The following is a 19,604-nucleotide window of genomic DNA, read 5'->3' as shown; positions in this document are numbered from 1 at the left end:
AGCGGACACCCCGGTGGTGGTTGGTGCGCAGCGCCCCGCGCTCAGTTATCTGTTGCTGCGCAATAAAGGAGTGAAGATTCCACCTCGGCTTGGCGCGCGCTCAGTTATCTGTTGCTGCGCAATAAAGGAGTGAAGATTCTACCTCGGCTTGGCGCGCTTCGAGCCTTTTCCAGAGGTCAGCGCGGATGACATCAGTCAAATTCCCGTTAGGAAACTCCCCTTGCGCAGCAGCACAGTGGTTACTGCCACGGGCACGTGACCGTCTCCGCCCTGGCTCTGTTGACCTCTCAGGGGTCTCCAGCCGGACAAGTGGCCGATTGTGACTCAGTTGTGACGTTGTTCTTCCTTCCCGGGTCAGTCGCATAAACAGGTGTGTGTGACTTTCTCCACTCTCCTGGAGGAGGCTGACTGTACTCTTGCACGCCCCGGCTATTCAACACTCTGGTGCACACGAGACGTGTATTTATTAGCCTGTGTTAGAAGGCACCGTGCGCTGTGTCTTGTGCGGTGATAGTGCGCGTATTGCCGTACGCTGTTCCAGCTGACACATGCTCTTGGCAAGAGTGTAAATATGGGAACGTTGCGTCATATAATGAAATTCCCGTTTTCTCGATGCGGAGCACCTGGGCTACTGAACAGAGGTAGATGTAACGTTACCTCCCTTGTATATGTATGGTCCTGCGCTAGGAGTGCACTGATTTGGGAGTGAGCCACTGTCTTCCTGTGACCTGCAGCTGTTGTTTAGTCATAGATGATGCTGGATAGAGGCCAGCCTGATCCTGCTCTGGATTTGGGAGGTACATTCTAGGCATGGATTGGCGCACCGCTGTTTTACACAGGGGACAGCCTGTTTGGGTAAAACTAGTGCAGATTTTCCCAGAAGGGAGTGAATGAGCTACATGTTAAATCCTGATTAGTGCAGATGTTCTGCAGGGTGCCTGGTGGCAGGTACCATCTAAGAGTACTTGAAATGTGTAGATGAATGAATAATAAGTCTTTATTGTATCGAATATATTAAAATAGTCGTACAATAAAAAGGGCATTAAAATCACAACGTATCTGCAAATATTCCACAAAAGCAGCATTTCAGTCACAGTTCCTTAAAACTACGATAGACCGAATCTGAAAATGTAGTTAACTTCCCAATAAATTGAGTCTGTAGGGGAAAGAAAAATACGAAACGGTTAGGCCTAAGTAATGATAAATTGGTACTTCTTCCCAATTCCGCCAGGATTAAACTCGTAATCAGGAGGGCGGTCTGACTACGTATTTGACGTTCTCACAGCGGGGCGCTGGTGTGGAGTCCCCCTGTGAATCCTCCAAACTCGTAATCAGGCCCTTAATCTGGAGAATCATCATTCATGGCGGGTGGGCATTATAAAAATAATAAGTTATTATTAAAGTCCCTGGTTATCATTACTATATTTGAGGTATACTGTTCTAGAATTAGTACCAGTTCATCTAGCACAGTTTGAAAAAAAAATTGTGGTGCTTTTTCCTCTGATGGTGCAAAATAGACATTTACCAATAAGATTAGTTTTCACCTAGGATCCTTTAGAATCTTTCTCAGCAAACAGTATGTTTTTGTGTTAATTCTGTTTCCTGGAGACATATTAATTAATGTTGATAAAAAGTTTGTATTAAATCTAAGGGTGGGCGAAGCAGGCAGAGTTGCTCTACGCGGAGCACCACAGACTTGGCCAAAAACTCCATGGAGCTCCGCTCCGTGCCTCCCAACCCCGCAATAAATATTTTCTAAACGCAATCTACAATTAATGTAAAATAAAACTGCACTTACCTTATCGCGGCTTCCCGGGCTGTCCTCCTCCTCCTCTCCGTAATCCATAGTAGGACTGCGCAAGTGTGAGCATGCGCAGTCCTACCATGACATTTGTCTAATGTAGGAGATTATAAAATTTTGCAGGAACTTCGCACTCTCTGCAGAACGTGGAGTTTGCAAAATTCCGCAAACTCCACCAGCGGAGCGAGTTCATTGCCCAGGGCCAATTAAATCCTCGCTCCAATGTTTAAATGCCTTTCTATCCCCGTAATGTTCCTAGAGCAAATTAGCAACTTCTCAGTAGCATTTAACTCTGTGTCCCTGGCGCTAGGACTGGCATGAGAAAATCACGTTTTGATGAAAATGATGCATTGGCTGGTCAGTGATTGTGACTGTACGTTCCGCTGTTGGAACTTTAACAATGCTTATTCACAGGTTCGGCTCCTTGACTGCACATGAAGGGCCTTGAAAGTGGCTTATTTTAGTTATTACTTTTTGACACACCAGTGTTTCTTGCAATATAGACGGATACTTTGGCTTTACTGACTTTGTAAATTTAACACCCCTTTAATACTCTTTTTTGCCAGAATCATTTGCAGTATTCTTTCACTGACCCAGCTTGTTCTTGTAAGCTCGCTTTGAGTGCTAACATTTTAGATTAAGTGAACACTTAACAGGTCTGCTGAAGAGATATCTGCTAGGTCTGTGAAGTGATGTAATAGCCTCAAAATGTGTTGGCGACTCCAGATTTCATGCGGACTTTGTGAAACATAATCAGGATGAAACGCAATGTTGAAGCACCATTAGTCAAGGCTGCAAAGCTCATTGGTGGAATGTTATTCCTGCGTTGTGGCGCCCAAAGGATACAATTCAGATCATCCAGTGGGTTGAGTGATCCAGTTATGGTTTGTGTATTATAGCCTTAGAGCCCGCCACAGTGGGCTCTACTGGCCATTAAAGGCCCGCTCCAGCGTGAAAGGCCTGAACCAGAAGGCGAGAGCCTTTAACAAGGGAACAGGTCTTTAATGGCCAGTAGAGCTCGCTACATAGGGCTCTAAGACTATTAGAATATTCAGCCCATAGAGGGCAGAATGTTCTCATTTGTAAAACAAAGGCCTCATGGAACCTGATGATTTAGAAATCCCCTAGAACTCCGTGAGGCCTTTTGTTCACAGCAGCAGCTGTGAACAAACATTAGAATGTTGGAGCTCCGGGCTTCCATCGGCCATTAGAAGCCCGGATCACTACACTGTTTTCAATGGAGCACCCAACAATCCATTGTTCTACTATTTATTTCTTTGCTATCACCCATTATTTGTATCGACTGAGTGCAACACTGAGGGCTCAAAATAGCGTGGCTTAGCTATCATGTCTGCATTAAAAACTACGCCAGATAGGATGTTAGCTAAAAACGAGAAACCATTCGCAATAGTCTTGGAGATTTTTGTAGACATGTCTGCATAATTGCTTTTGTTGTTAGGCTTAACCAGGGTGGAAGTCCAGAGGCAAGCTGTGCTTCTGTCAACTGTACTGCTGTTAGAAGTCAGTGTTGCGCTTATTGATTTTACTTCTTTGATTGCAGTAGAGCCCTTAGTCCTACCAACATTATCATCTGTGTTAATTCTAAACTTGGCAGCTGCACTAGGAGATAGCTCCTTATTCCTGCAGCCCTTTTTCTCTGGTTAAATATAGGAAATAGAGGTGCTTTTGATTAATTTCTCGTTTGATGTCTCTGCGTATTTATAGAATTTCCAGATTTGTATTTTTTTATTTAATTTCTTTAAACGGCGTTTGCTGATATATGGTTTAAACTCCTCTTCAGTTGGAGAAGCTAGGTCAATAGTTAAAACTTCTCGTCACACATAAGTTAGTAGTTCCATCGACTTTATTCTGGCTCAACTGAACCATAAAAGTACACAGTCAAAACAGTATAAATACTTAAACATAAATAAAAATCTCAATTCATAACAGTAAGTAAACAGTCATACAACATCAGTAGTCAAGTGATTTACCACCAAGCTCAGATAAAACCAAAGAAGCAAAAACCTGGGAAGAAGTCCTTAAGAGGGAACTCATTTGGGGTCCGTTATGTACCCAAGATTATCTAAGCAAGATATCAGATATATTAAGAACATTCAGTACAACGATAATAGGCACAGCAGTCAGAAAAAAAAGATCCATTCAAGTATCCACCTAGAATTCCTAAAACATTACAAATAAATAGTAGTCCTCTGCTTGATGGCGCGTTCAATATATGTGGCTGCAGAGATGCAGAAATTGACCATGGGTAAGGTGTGCAGGTAGATAAGGCGGCTCTACAAAAACGAATATTGGCAGCTCTGAGGCTGGGCAACAAATAGCGTTTTCTCAGCAACAAACACAATTTACAGAATAACATAAAATGTAGGGTAGTTTGTGATCATTGGTCATCACATCAGCATAAAGGAAGTTGCAAAAAGTACGTGCCTTGTGACGGAAAAGCAACAAGAAAATGCACTGTGCATAAACTGAGTCTCTTCAGTAAGAATTTGTGATTTCCCACACATACGAAGTATGGTGCAGGACTTAGAGCCGGACAAATCCCCATATAGTTTTGGACCATTCTACTGCACTCTGCATTCTATTGTACATGCAGCCTTCTAAAACGCATTCTTCAGAGTCCTGGTAGATCTGGCTAATACTTTGCTAGGAGAGGTAAATCAGTCCTCCCGTCTCATACTACAACATACATTTTGTATATACTTCAACCAAGTAATAGTCAAACAGAGGTTGAGTTTTAGGCAGTCTGCAAGCACAGCCCTATTATAGGGTGTCTGATTTTTGGTCCAATTTCTGAGCCACAAAAGGAGTGGTTGGATTTTGATGAGATTGCTAATATAGCCAATCCCTATCTCAGTTGCCAGGTGAAGGAACTAGTGCTCTGGGGGCTAGCTAGCAGTGTCTTGATAACATTATTTTCAGTTTTTTCAAGGGCCCCCTGATCTTCATTGCCCCACACCCCAGCCCTATATGAGACAACAGCACATCATTTGGATTATAGACTTTGAAGAGATTCTTTATTGGTTTCTGACCAAGTGTGTGGGCAAAATTAAGGACGGCCTCCACTGATTTGGAAAAGGCAACAGCTCTACTGGTCTTCTGAGGTCCCCATGAGAGACGGGTATCAAAGGGGATGCCAAGGTAGGAAAAAGTAGGAACTGAACCAACTTTCTTGCAGTTTACAAAGGGGACATTGTCCTTCTTCCTTCCCCCAAAAATCATTATGTGGGTCTTATTTTGGTTTATCATAAGGTCTAGACTGGCCATGAATTTGCAAAAAATGGCAGACGTTGTAAGCCATTCGAAGTCCTGGTGATTAGGACAGTATTGTCTGAATAAATTAGTGTGTGGATACTCCAAGCACCTACAGGAGATACTGAGGTTAACCAGTTTTTCCTCCAAGCTGTTTATATACATGGAGAACATGAAAGGAGCCAGGACACAGCCCTGGCATACACCCTTGCCAGGTTGAAAGATAGTGTAGATTCTCTACCTGAGCCGTACCTTACACTGGCATTGATATTATTGTGCAGATCTCTAAGGAAATTAACAATGTGAAGAGCAACCCCCATATCTGTCATGATGTCACACAATATAGGCCTGTTTACAGAGTCGAAGGCAGAACTGAAATCCATAAAAGCCAAATACAACTTGCCACACTTGGCCACAGTGTATTTGGCAATTAACAAATACATATTTAAGGACTCCTCGACTGTACCTAGGCTAGAGCAGAAACCGAATTGGAGCTCCGATAGTATGTTACGCTCCTCGGCCCAAAACTGCAAACGGTCCAGCAGAATTCATCCTATAATGTTTGTGGTGAAATTTATCAGTAAAATAGGATGATAGGAGAGGGGGGGTTGAGGGGGGGGGGTTGTTTTTCAAGCCTTTTTTAAAAATAGTACCATTATTTGCAAGGGACCAGTTCTTAGGAGGACCAGCCACTAAGGCGGCATTAAATACGTTTGTCAGGACAGGGGCCCACAGTGGGATATTGGCTTTAAACATATCAGAGGCAAGCCCATTTGGACCAGGAGCACGCCCAACCGGACAACTAGCCACAGCCCACATAACCTCTTCCAGTTCAATAAGTAAACCCACCGAAAGCTTAGCGGAGCGCTGTGACCATTTAAGGTGCTAGTCTGCGGCTGATTAGGAGCTAAAGGGATATGATCTAGGATCTCAGGGTTCCCTAAACAAGGGTCAGCATAAAGCTTGGTGAAATGGGAAAACCAGGTTTCAGATGGAATAACAGTATCCATGGCATTCTATTTTTTGGCCTAAAACAAACTGTGATTTACTGTTGCCTAGAAGGCCTTGCAGTTCCTAAGTTCGCTGCCTGAACCAGTGGTAGTATTCTTTCTGGTTTTGAGGGCATCTCGGTACAAAGTTCTACATCTTTGCACCGTGTCCTGAACTCTAGGAGTTTGTTTCAGCGCAGCGAGTAACTGGTTGTGTGCCTGGGTGCAGTTAGCATCAAACCACTTTACAGGTGGCTTATGTCCCCTATTGTGCGGTACCAAGATAAGGTCAATTGCTACTCTACAAATGTTGTTAAAGCTATTGAGGAGTGCAGGACGCCACTCTTGTGCATAGTCCACTGATAAGCAGACCAAAAAATCTGAGTAAGTGGAGACCATTAACTGTGCTAAAAAAGAGGGTTGATCAACCCTGGACCATACTTTTACTACCCCATGATTCCTGGAGAACGATAAGCACGTAGGATGGACCGCTACAGAGATTCTAGTGATCAGTGAGCCACGGAGAGAGAGAAAGGAGCCTGTGCTCACTAAATTAGTATTTAAAAAGTCAGATGCAGGGATATTTCCCTTCCCATTTTGGGGAGAATTGGTAGCCAATTAGTCGTTAGTATTATGTGTTGGAAGTATTTGAAGAATTTGCTTCTGTTGTTCATCACATCACTAATGCATTGTTTGGCATTTGACCTTGACTTTAGCTGTAACTTATATGATTTGAGTCTTGTCAGGTCCAGTTTTTGTAGTTTTTACGGTAACAATTGTAATGAATGAACAATATAGTCCAGTCTCGTCAGGATTGCAAGATAAAATTAAACTTGTCCATCCAGACACTTATGTTTTTGTAAAATATTTTCCTGAAGATTGTACATTATTTGGAGCTAATTTTTTATATCCTTTAACAAGATTATTTGTTTGGTGCAACCGTCTGATTAGCTATCCATGGTATCAGCCATTTTAGCCATAGTTGACGTAATTATTCCCATTGCCTGTACTACTGGGTAGGAAGGTGTAGTGTGTGGATGATACAGCACTAAAAAGTTAGGGCTATTGTGAGAAGTTGGCCTGATGTATGATGTTCACTATTCTAGTGAGCACCTTGTATCATTCCAAACAACCCTTATGGTGGTGGTTGTCAAGTCAACCTTATAGACAAGCTATCCTAGGGGTAGCATGGACTACGCAGTCTTAGGCTGTAACTCTAGAGGGCAAGTGAAGCTAGCTGTTTTATCATATGCAATCCTTTAATACCAAATGAAAGGACACCCCACAAGTTATATATCATAAAAATATATGTATTTATTACTAGAATAATCCTCTGTACTCTTTATGAGTGCAGAGGCACAAGCGTTTAAACAAAAGCACAGTTAAACATTCAAAAGATGCAACATTTTGGATAGGCCCGGTGGCCACTTAAACCATATACTAAAATAGTGGTATAAGTACCACCTCTCAAACAATGGTAGGGCCTAGGGCCTTGTGAATCGCTGGGACTACTCGGGACTAGCAGTGATGAAGTCGGGAGAGGCCCGCGGGACACGGTGCAGTGCCTAAAGCACACGCATGCACCAATGCAAAGTCAATGGCGCGTAAAAGTTACAAAGTTACTGTTTTGGAAGTCTTCCGACTGGATTAGAATTAAACCACTTTAAACTAGGACACTAGAGGTGTAAACCACTACAGGAGCAACGGTGTTAGATCGTTACCTCACCCACAGGAAGCGGGTGCATAGGTGCCAAAGGGTGTCGGGTTTCGTCTTGGAGTTCTATGGAGCGTGGAGAAGAAGATGCTACAGGTGGCCAGAAGAGAAGAGTCCGGGTGGATTCAAGGGTGGATCAAAGATGTACAGTACCTGAAAGCAGAGGGGACAGAGTCTGGGTCACTAGCCAGTGACCAGGATGGAACCAGGAAGGAACCAGGCGATGTTGGGCGCAATCAGCTGGTTGTCATGAAGCTTGTCTCCACTGCCACGTGGACTCTGGGGCATCGACAATGACCTGGAGTGGAACACAGACTCACACACTAACGCTCTCGCTGTTGGCGGTTTCGGCTTCTGGATCGGAGTCAACAGGCCTTGGCAAAGGCAACCCTCGCAGGATTTGAAGATCGCTTCTTACTCGGACCAGCAAGGTCAGAGCGATGGCTCCTTTTTAGGGGAGCGAGGGCCAGTCTGGAGCAACCAGACTAGCTGAGTAGTTTCAAAGTTTCGTCGTCATAGAGGCCAGTAGCCAACGGGCAATTGACCGGACAGACACGTCAAGCAGAAAAATGCAAAAGGGCCCCACGCAACACTCGATGAGTGTGGAGGGGTGATCTTCGGTGCACAAGCTGCTCGAGGCTTGGGCTTCTCAAACCCCAATGCATAGCTTCAAGGGTGCCTCGGGAGCTGCACGGTCAGCACTTTGCAATCTTTTTAAGATGGCCGGCCCCACGCTTCACGTCGCCTCCACGGGTCTCAGATTCGCTGGGACTGTGGATCGGGCTGTTACATGTCAGGGAAGCCGGGTCTTGTCGATCTCTGTTGCTCGAGTTCCGGCGGGAACTGCAACAAATCAAACCGTTGAGCGCTGGATGGTGCCTGTTTGCACAGGGTGGTCACTCCTTGACCACAAGGGAGATTCTTCAGTCTTCCACGTTGAGTGGGATGTCGATGGGTCGAGAGTTCTGTATCAAAGTTTCATTCAGGATAATCTAATGCTCCTGGGCACAGCTCCTACCTTTATTCCAAATCAAGGGGCTGGATTACCTGCTAGGTCCCTCCTATGGGTGGGACCCAGGAAGGGGGTGGTTACAACCCTTTCCCTTTGTCCAGTTTCACGCCAGAGCTGGGGCTGGAGTTCCCCAGCACCGGTTTGAACTGGGCTAGGCATGGGGAGCCTTGTGCGCCCCAAGCAGTGTATAGTTTCACTCGCCCTGCCTGCCTCAATGCACTATCTCCTGTTTGGGGTGGTGAAACCTTTTGTCCAGGCCTCCCCTGCCGGAGTTTCGGTCAGCAGCAGGAGGCCAGACCTGTGTCTGTGGCAGTAGCATCCATTTTGTGATGCTGAGGCTCTGGTTAGATTTAACCGTGTTTAAGTACAGTAACATGTCTTCTCCCTCCAGAAGGGTGGAATGCTACCCCCATCACCAGAACTGGCGAGGGGGTAGTATTCCATAGTGTATGACACCTTACACGACATGTTTTGATAAAGCCAAACCAAAGTTAGCAATAACCGCGAGGATTATAATGCACTTAAGAGTATATGAAATGAAATGATGATGATGATGATTACGCACTTGTATAGCGCATGACTACCCATAGGCATCTTGGCGCTTGTACAAATACCGCAGAGGAAACCTTCCTGGCCTTTCTCAGCATTGTTTGGGCCGTTGTAGAGATTAAGCAAGCAATTGCCCAGAGGTGCAGAGTGGGACTCATGATTAGAATAGGCACCGAGGCGAGAATGATCAGGTCCGAGGAAATTGAGCCCGAGACCCGCCGAGGCGGGAATTGAACCCTGGTCTCGGCCAGACCTCTGCATCAGGGTCTGCCGCTCTAAGCATTGACCCACACTTCCCTACTATGGTATGGCAATATCCCAGAACAGCTATAAGGACATGGTTCTGAAAGCTGCAGACAGGCTCAGCTCATGCTAGAGCACCATCTCACATAATACCAAGCACTCTGCCTCCAGGATTGTTAAGGCCTGCCATAGGAGTGACTTATAGGCATATATGTGTCCAGATATAGGTTTAGATATAGGTATACTATATCTAAGCAAGGGGTGATTACACCACCTTGCCCCAGCTGAATGATCAGCCAGTTGTGTCTGTTTGGATGGCCAGCCAGGGGTGGCAAAAGATATGCTGCAGCCCCTGGTAGGCCTTGGATGCACCTATGCCCTGGGTACCTATAGTACACTGTACAGGGGCTGATGAGGTGACCCAATCCAATTAGTTATGCACCTAGGGTACATGGAGTCCATTTTACAGAGAGAGCAGATAGCATGGGACCCTGATTAGCAGGATCCCATCCCAACTAAGTCGAAAACCATCTAAACACCAGGCAAAAAAATCTGGGGTAACCATAGTCCGGTATCCACCCTCCTACAGCTATTAATTACAGACATGAATATCTCAATGACAGTATATTTGCCACACACAACCCATCTATCACTTCTATCACTGGTTGACTTTATGCCTGTCTTTCACTCTGTACAGTGCCCCACTGCCTTTTGACTGGGTTTGAGCTATAGAAGCACCACATTATGGTATATGTTTGGGGTTCAGGGCCAGCTACGATTGGCAAGTTAGTTGCAGCGTGCAAGTATGGTTTTAATATCTGCCTTACACTTTATCCTGACCTTTAAAACAGTCATTTCCTTTATTTCTGTCTTCCCTTCCTCGCATCCATCCACCAGCCTTCCCCATCCTCAGCTTTATTTCTCATTGTATATTGCTGGGTTCAAACTGGAATGGCATGGTGAGTAAAAAAACAATGGATTTAGTCCCAGATCTCTGTACTGGGGTGAATGTATGACATTGGTCTGCATTCTGTCCATCAACTGTTGTTTTTGCATTTGTCACCCCGAGTGGGACGGGTATGCTCAGACGTGAGTCCTGTGCTCTCCATGCCACTGGAATCAAGCTATCCTGGCTGATGAGGACTGAAAGCCCGAAACTGGTCCTAGAACTCATTCTGCCCATCAACTGTTGTTTTTGCTCTTTTCTCATCTTGGGCCCATTGCAAACCAACCAAACTGAACTCGGGTTCCTTCAAACGCCGACTGTGCCTCTTGCCGAATCGGACCTTCTGCCCTGAGCTGTGCCCACCTGTTCTGCATTCCATCTGCTCTCCTCCCGCCGCCGCAGCACGTCTCCACCTCCTGCTTGCGGCCGCCGTGGGGGGAAGAGTGCAGGCAGCCAGGACCACAGGCTCCAGCCTGCAGTGCGGCCGGAAGCCGCCAACGTGAAAAAAGCGCCAGGAGGCGCTTTAAATCCAGCCTCTTCCTCGGTGGAGCAGGGGTTCCTTCAAACGCCGACTGTGCCTCTTGCCGAATCGGACCTTCTGCCCTGAGCTGTGCCCACCTGTTCTGCATTCCATCTGCTCTCCTCCCGCCGCCGCAGCACGTCTCCACCTCCTGCTTGCGGCCGCTGTGGGGGGGAGAGTGTAGGCAGCCAGGACCACAGGCTCCAGCCTGCAGTGCGGCCGGAAGCCGCCAACGTGAAAAAAGCGCCAGGAGGCGCTTTAAATCCAGCCTCTTCCTCGGTGGAGCGGGGGTTCCTTCAAACGCCGACTGTGCCTCTTGCCTCTTGCCGAATCGGACCTTCTGCCCTGAGCTGTGCCCACCTGTTCTGCATTCCATCTGCTCTGCTCCCGCCGCCGCAGCATGTCTCCACCTCCTGCTTGCGGCCGCTGTGGGGGGGGGGAGAGTGCAGGCAGCCAGACCACAGGCTCCAGCCTGCAGTGCGGCCGGAAGCCGCCAACGTGAAAAAAGCGCCAGGAGGCGCTTTAAATCCAGCCTCTTCCTCCGCGTCGCGGGAGCGCGCGGGGCTGCGCCGGGCTAAGCCCGGGCAAAGGGCGGGCCCTCTGTGGCCCTCAGAGGCCCGAGGAGACTGGACTGGGCCAGACCCCCTGGTTGCGGGACTTCATCCAAGTAAGAGTGTAAACTCCTCGCACTATTGTTGCTATTGTCGGTAATGTCATTCACCGTGAACACACCACCCTCTGCTATTGCCCCTGACAAAGCAGGGGGCTTGTTGAATGGTACCCTTGATAATTATTTTACTAAAACTGCCCTCGAAGGTACTAGAGTTCTATCCTTAGCAGAACGCCGCGACGATCGCCGCCGTTCTATAGAACGAATCAAGAACAGGCCTTTATCCGAACCAATCCCTGTTGTTACAACTGCTAATGACTTTTGTGCTGACACTATGGATGCCACATTAATTGAGGACAGTGTGCCCATATTGTTAAGGGAATGTCTAGCACCATCTATCGGTTCTACGCATACTGAATCAGTTCCTAGCCCCCCTGATTCTTCCAGTATCCTTAATGCATTACAAGTTATGACTTCACCAACACCCAGGCCTGGGAAGATAGTAAGAGGAAAAACAACGAGACCCTTGCCATATAAAATCCATGGCCCACCGCCGACTAAAAAGAGACGCAAAAGATTGGACCCAACAAAGCCCAAACTAAGTCATTCCGAATTTGGGAAAAAGACTAACTCCACCACCATTGAAGTAACGGGAACTATAGCTGCGAAGGGAGCTGCAGAGACAGTGTTAGACCCTCCAGCACTCTTATTATTGACATCACACTTGGCCACTAAGCACAATACAGAACATGCCATAAATGCTGAAGGGTCCCTATCAACTCCCACTAGTAATCTACTAGACAGTATAGAATTAATTGTAAGGAGTTATACGTTAGCCATAGTTGAAAGATTAAAAGGAGTGGAGACAAGAGTAGGGAAAATAGAAGCGGACTTGGTCACACATGGTAACTCGGCTAGGGCTTTAGGAAACAAGTGTCCAATAATAGCATCAATCCCTAGCAGAGCTTCTACCTCGGCCCATGGTACTACATCAAACGTAGTAGCAGCAACATCTTCCACCACTACTCCTTGTCACTATTTGAAAATAGCTACACCAGTTGCGACTAAAAATCAGCCTACAGGTACATTACCTAAACCTAACCAGACTCAAATAGTGACAACAAGATTAGCTGCAGCTTCGAATTATATTCCTGTTATCCCCGTTAATAATATCCAAAGTAGGGAAGCGGGTAATTCATTAAACGGGCCATCTAGAATGGAAGGGGAAGAAGCCAGACACACCAGAGGTGTCCAAGGTAGAAGACCACCCACAGAACTTCCACCAGAAGCTGTACCGTATGTGGTGGTACTCACTGGGGTACCAGAATTGCCTGGAAATAAGCGGGAGGGTTTTTCCCAACTTAAGAATAAAATAATGCATTGGCTAATTTCACATAGACCAAAGGCCAGTAATATTAATGGCGAAATAATCCATGTCCGACGGTTGCCTTGGCTAGGAGGAAGACCAAAGGACATAGGGGGAGATGTGGTTGTGGTGAATTTCAGAGATAAAAATGCGGTCCAATATATACTATCCTAGCCGCATGGTAATGAGAATAGTTGCATCATACCGCGTCCTTTGACCTACTTTTATCCAAGATCCATAGTATTTCCAAACAAACTGGTAACTAGCAATGCTCTTTTGGATAACCATTTTTTTAATTTGGAGCCTGCTAGAAACCCTGTTCATATGTACCAACCAGCATCAGCCCCTGTCTTACCTGGGTGGAATACCATACCCCCAAGATACAACGCAAGTGATTATAGAAGAACCCCTCACATACTCCCATTCACGCCACTGGAAACATCGAACAGGTTTGATGTTTTCAGTGGTTTGGATGAATGTGATTGAAGTTTAAGGAACAGTGAGGTAGATAGTGGTGGTGCAAACAACTATAATACTAATGGAGTAAAGGAGGAAGAAGGAAGTAGATCCCCGAGGCTAGACAATTCTGTTGCTGTAATTGGTAGTGGGATTAATTGTAGTTTGTCTTTACCCACAATAGCTGGCAATTGTGGGTCAAATGAGGGGCACTCCTTGATTACATTAGTTTCATGGAATGTGGCGGGGGTGCGTGCAAAAATATGTGACCCAGATTGGAATCGATATATGAACACCTTCGATGTTTGTATGCTGCAGGAGACATGGGCCACGGACCAGGTCCACAGAGTGGGATACAAAACATATCAAATAGAGGCTGTCCCTTCACCAAGAGGTCGAGCCGCAGGAGGCCTAATAATATGGATCAGTGTTTCCACTAATATCGGTATAAAGATCCTAAATACTGACTCCCTAGAAATATTAGGCCTGGAAATAACTACAGAGGACAAAAGGGTGATTAACCTTATGAACGTGTATAATAGTCCCCATCCATCTTATAAGGTGTCGCCATGTATCGAAAAACTGGAGAGTTTTATGGGCACCCTAGAGCCTGATGCAAGTGTAATCTTATGTGGGGATATGAATTGTAATTTTGAACCGATCGCGGGCATGGTCAACTTGTATGAAGATGAGGATGTGGCTAACAGGATACCTCTTCTGAGTGATATAGGAACCGTTGCTGGGACTACACTAGTCCTTCAGATCACTAGGTTGCTCACAAGCCATGGTCTGAGGGCTTGTAATGGGCGCATGCCTTCTGATAGCCCGAAAGCACCCACCTTTAAGAGTCGAAATTACAAAAGCAATCTTGATTATGTTATTGTTTCGTTTGAATTGTGGCAATATACAATTGACTTAAAAGTTACTGAGAGATTTGAAAGTGACCACTACCCCCTTGAAACCAGCTTTCTCAAAAACGTATTAAATGGGCAGGGAAACATAGAGGGAGGTGTTACAAATGTACAGTCACCAACATTAGATAATATTATTCTCAGCAACAATAGAAGGGCTGTTAAATGGGCATATATATTGGAAAGAGAGGACCTCTTATCTAATATCTATTGCACCTTGGCAAATACATTTGAATCATACTGTCCGCCCGGAAGTGAACATGGGGAATTTATTAACCTACACAAATCCTTTTTTAGCCAACTACTAGACCTTTTAACAAAAAGACCAAAAAAAGGGACTGGTATTGTAAATGCTAAACCAGTTGGGAAACCATGGTATAATAAAGAATGCTGTGTTGCCAAAACCGCTTTGATTGAGGCAATTAAAAGAAAAAGTCCCGTAGAAATTAAAGACAAAAGGAAATTATACAATATAACATTGGTAAAAGTAAAATCCTCATGGGACGACGGAATATGGTCCAGTATGTTACAAGCAGCAAAAACCAATGACCAGAGGTCCTTCTGGGAATTAGTGGCCAAGGGGAATAAACGCGAGAAAGGCTCTAGAGAGGTCTTTTTAGACGAGGCTACGTGGGTAAAACATTTTACCAACTTGTATGCAGCTAAAATAAGCGAGGTTGCTCCCTTGGAAGAATCGACTTCGCGGCTCGAGGTTTCCGTGCCAGGGACCAGCGGGTGGACCGGAGGAGTGAACTGCCCATCAGGAGACTCTTTGCTGTCCCAGTTTGTTGTGGGATTTTCGGCGGGTGCGGCGGCCAGGGACTGCGAGTACCAGCATCCCCTGACATTGCCAACAGCTGGTACTCTTCCCCAGCCGGCCCCGCCTCCTAGTTGCTGCCTTGTAAATACCTCTCGCCGCCCCCGCTCCGCGGGTGCGACTCGCGGCTCGAGGTTTCCGTGCCTGGGACCAGCGGGTTGACCGGAGGAGTGAACTGCCCATCAGGAGACTCTTTGCTGTCCCAGTTTGTTGTGGGATTTTCGGCGGGTGCGGCGGCCAGGGACTGCGAGTACCAGCATTCCCTGACATTGCCAACAGCTGGTACTCTTCCCCAGCCGGCCCAGCCTCCTTGACCTATACATTGAGGACCTGTCTTGGTCCCGCGGGACGCGCGCGGGTCAAAGCGCGGGGCTAAGCCCGGGCAAAGGGCGGGCCCTCTGTGGCCCTCATCGGACTGAGGAGGACGGGGACGGGCCACCCCCCTTGTTTGTTCGGGTCCCACACTAGAGGTAATTTACTGACTCGTAACCTCCTTAACAATGCCTAATGTCCATACAGAGGATATGCTCGACAACACCCCCCTCACAACAACTAGTCACCTCTTTCCCCTCTTCAGAGACGCGGCTAAAACTGCTTCACGACAATCCCCGGTTGGGTCCCCCAGGGTTGACTTAACTGCACATCCATCATCTACACTTTCTTGGTTGGATGATTTGAACAGTCTGTGTAAGGCAAAGTACGTTTCTGCAGAACCCTCCCCAACGCTAAAAAGCAGCAGCTTATCATCATCATCATTATGTCCAAGGGAGCTGATATCCTTTTCGGAAAACAACAAAATTAACACCCTTAGTACAATACCTACCAGGGCTATACCTGCTAAAGGGAAGTGCGATGGGGACAAAGAATATGGTAGTTATTCTAAGTCACAAACACTTGATAAACCATGTCTAACTCCTATACCACCTGTAATTAATTTGCCACCTGTTGCAACATTCTCTCATCACACCCTTTTGCCTATGATTGAACATCTCATCGAATCCTTAATAAACCCTTTAATCGACAAAATCACTGCATTTGGGGAGAGGTTGACGGGGCTGGAGAACTCCATCAAATCTCTCCAGAAATCCTCCACTCATACTGCAACAACTTATTGCCCGCCGACATCTGCCTCTTCAAACCTACCTAAATTGACTTTATCTGACGAAGCGGTGCTTACTCAAGTACCTACCCCCATTTCCCTGCTGTCTATCATTCCCAAAGCCCCCCTGAAACCGACAACATCGCGTCACACTCCATCTAAACACGTGCGCACCACCGATATACAGTTACCTCCGGAAGCAGCGCCTTTTGTAATTGTCCTCTCGGGAGTCCCTGAACTAATACACGGTAAAACTGAGAGACAACATGAGCTTATGAACAAAGTCAAGTTCTGGCTATCTAAAAACAGACCTTTGCCCTATCACTTTGATGGTCGAATAATAAGCGTCCGGAGGGTGGGCTGGCTTGGACCCCTCAAAAAAGACATCTTGGGCGATCTGATCCTGATACGTTTTAGGAGCAGACACATAGTGCCATACATGCAGACATGGCTACCTCAAAAGGGCGATGGTCTTATTTCTACCAGGAACTTACATGACTTGTACCCCGATACGTTTTACATGCTTTCCCCCAGACCACTGGGAATTGACAACTACACAGTGGGTAGAGGAACCTATTTAAGTAGTGGCAATAGTTTTTCAGTGGCTGTCAATTGTCCTAAATTGTCATACAACAGTTCCATGTATCGTAACTACTAAATTTTTTAGAACACCGTTACTTTCAATGTTGCCCAAAGGTTCTAGAAAACATGTTATTCTACTGAATATATCTGTGGAAATCAGAATTATGTAACTATGTATCATGATGGTTCTATAAGATTAGATAGAAATGTATTGTGATTTTATTATGGTTTATGTATTTTTAAATTGATGTATACTTTTATGATTTCCTTGAGGAATCGAAATAAAGTTATTTGAATTGAATTGAATTGACTTCTTTTCAGCCAGAGAATTTACATCCACCGGTAGTCTTTGATTTACACGAAACTGAGTTAGCAATTGCTTCAGTTAAACAAGGGAAGGCACCTGGACTTGACAAAATTCCAGGCGATCTTTATTTGCATAACACTGATGTTTGGGCACAATATTTAAACCATTTATTTAACGCTATTGCGGCTGGTGATCAAATGCCAGAAACTTGGGATGGTGCAGAAATTATCACTATTTTTAAAAAGGGGGATAGAGGCGATCCTGCCAATTATCACCCCATCAGTCTTTTAGATATAACTCAAAAAATATATGCCAGGCATATATTAAATCGTATAAATACGTGGTTAGACGAAGAATTAGTTTTATCAAAATATCAGGCTGGGTTTAGGGAAAAAACTGGGACCATAGATCAGGTTTTAAGGTTATGCTGCTTGTATTGGAAATATGTCATCATTCGCAAGGGCCACTTGTATGTGACCTTTGTAGACTTACGAGCAGCATTTGACCTACTACCCCATGACCTACTTTGGAAATCATTGGAAAGGCAGGGACTTTCCGGGGAACTTTTAAAACTGGTGATGGGCCTTCAACAGGAAAATTACGCTAAGGTCAGGTGGGGCCCTAACGGGGAACTTACAGACCCAATACCAATAAAAAGGGGAGTACGCCAGGGATGCGTACTTGCTCCCACACTCTTTTCCCTTTTTGTTAATGATATTGCGGCTTATATGGAGGATTGTGATAATGATTCGCCTCGATTGGGTGGGGAACGTGTACCGTCCCTCCTTTTCGCAGACGACACGATTCTCATTTCACAGACTCCTAGGGGACTACAGATCTTATTAGACAGGTTCCAGCAATATTGTACCTTAAAAGGGTTAGAGATTAACACAAAAAAAACCAAATATATGGCACTAAACCCTCATAAAAGTTTTTAAAAAAACCTAATGCTAAATGGTCACAAGCTTGACTGCGAACAGAGTTTTACATACTTAGGGGTATTATTAGATTAAACTATGGGATGGAGACCTCAGCTAGAAAAATCTAAAATAGTGTTCAAACAAAACTGTCTCCCAATATTAAAAAGACACAATAAGTGTGTGAACAAGGCAGTAACCCCAGCAATAGAGATTTTTAGGTATAAGGTCCAATCAGCTGTTTTGTACGGGGCAGAACTTTGGGGACCAGTATGTAAGAAGACCTTTGAAACACTGGAAAACAAGTTTATCAGGGACTATTACAAATTTCCCAACAACACCCCATTGGTACCCTTATTTCTAGATCTAAACATCAAGCATACTGACCACCACGTAATGTTGAGACCACTATTATTATGGGTTAGATTATGGACAACACCCGAACTGATTGATTACAAAAGTGGGTTGAAAGAAGTTCTGGACCTAGATAGTGGTAACCGAATTTATTGGTTTAAGCATGTAAGAGTGTGGTTATCCAAACTAGGACTAGCACACTTTTGGAGTGAGCCGGAGTCCTTAATTACGGCTTCCAAGAAAATTGTTAAGTTATCCTTCTGGTCTTATGTGAGCCACGACTCTGCGTATGTTAGGACACACGGCCCTCTAACCGAAACATTCTTAATGGTTAAAAACGTGGCGTGTTTTGAAACATTTCTTGATGAGGTTCAGCCACCGCTGGCCAAAACCCTATACCTAAAATTCCGATATGGAACACTGAGAACCAAAGTAACAGAGAAAAGCTGGGGGAAGACAAATAGCGATTACTGTACCTTATGTTCTAACAATATAAGGGAAGACGTTTTACACATATTGTTTTTTTGCCCTAGTTATAGCATACCTAGGAAAAAATGGATAAAGCCATTGTGTTATATCATTGGCTCTAGATTCCATAAGGAAGCTGGCAGAATCTTAAAAACAGATACTAGCCAAGCAATTGTGTTTGGAATTACTAGATTTCTTCTGGCTGTAAATTTCATTAGATTAAAAATGTCTCTTCCATTTTAAACTGTATCCCTCTTGGACCTGTTCAAACCACGGATTATGTTTTTAAGTTTTTATAGGTTGTAATTGTTTAAAACTCTATGCCTTGGATGTTATAAATTTTGACTTGATTTAATGACATTTTAACATTGTATAATGTGTTTTAAACTATTTATTTAAATCCTGTGATAATCCTAAACGATGGCAGATTGTTCTAAAATGATGACATGTAGTATTGACTACTGTTTTTTTGGTATGGTATAATGATTTTTTTTTATTATGTATTATTGTATATCTTTTATGTTGCAATGCAACGAAATAAAGATCATTGAATTGAATTGAATTGAACTCTACCCTGTTTTATTTTTGCACGTATTGAATTATTTTTCTTCCATCCAGTTTTGTTTAAGCTGAAGCATGTGTTCGCTTGTCCATGTACAGTTTGCTGTACCCC

General features: G+C 44.9%; 1 protein-coding gene across 2 annotated transcripts in view; it reads left to right on the top strand.

Moving 5' to 3' along the window:
* The first annotated feature begins 276 nt into the window (after window positions 1–276).
* Window positions 277–19,604, top strand: part of LOC144753262 (cardiotrophin-1-like) — a 37,282-nt gene continuing 17,954 nt past the window's right edge. Inside the window, exon 1 of one of the 2 annotated variants that reach the window (XR_013594273.1) lies at window positions 277–370. Coding sequence is in view for 1 of the 2 variants with exons in the window: in XM_078641009.1 (XP_078497135.1) it covers window positions 572–641 (70 nt within the window). In the remaining variant the exon portion in view is untranslated. Of the gene's footprint in view, window positions 371–549; window positions 642–19,604 lie in introns of those variants that run through there. The other variant, XM_078641009.1, reaches the window with a different exon arrangement.

This window comes from Lissotriton helveticus, chromosome 5_1 (assembly GCF_964261635.1).
Source record: "Lissotriton helveticus chromosome 5_1, aLisHel1.1, whole genome shotgun sequence".
NCBI classification, from domain to species: domain Eukaryota; kingdom Metazoa; phylum Chordata; class Amphibia; order Caudata; family Salamandridae; genus Lissotriton; species Lissotriton helveticus.
Note: the sequence above shows the minus strand (reverse complement) of the source record. Positions and strands in the feature narration are given on the sequence as shown.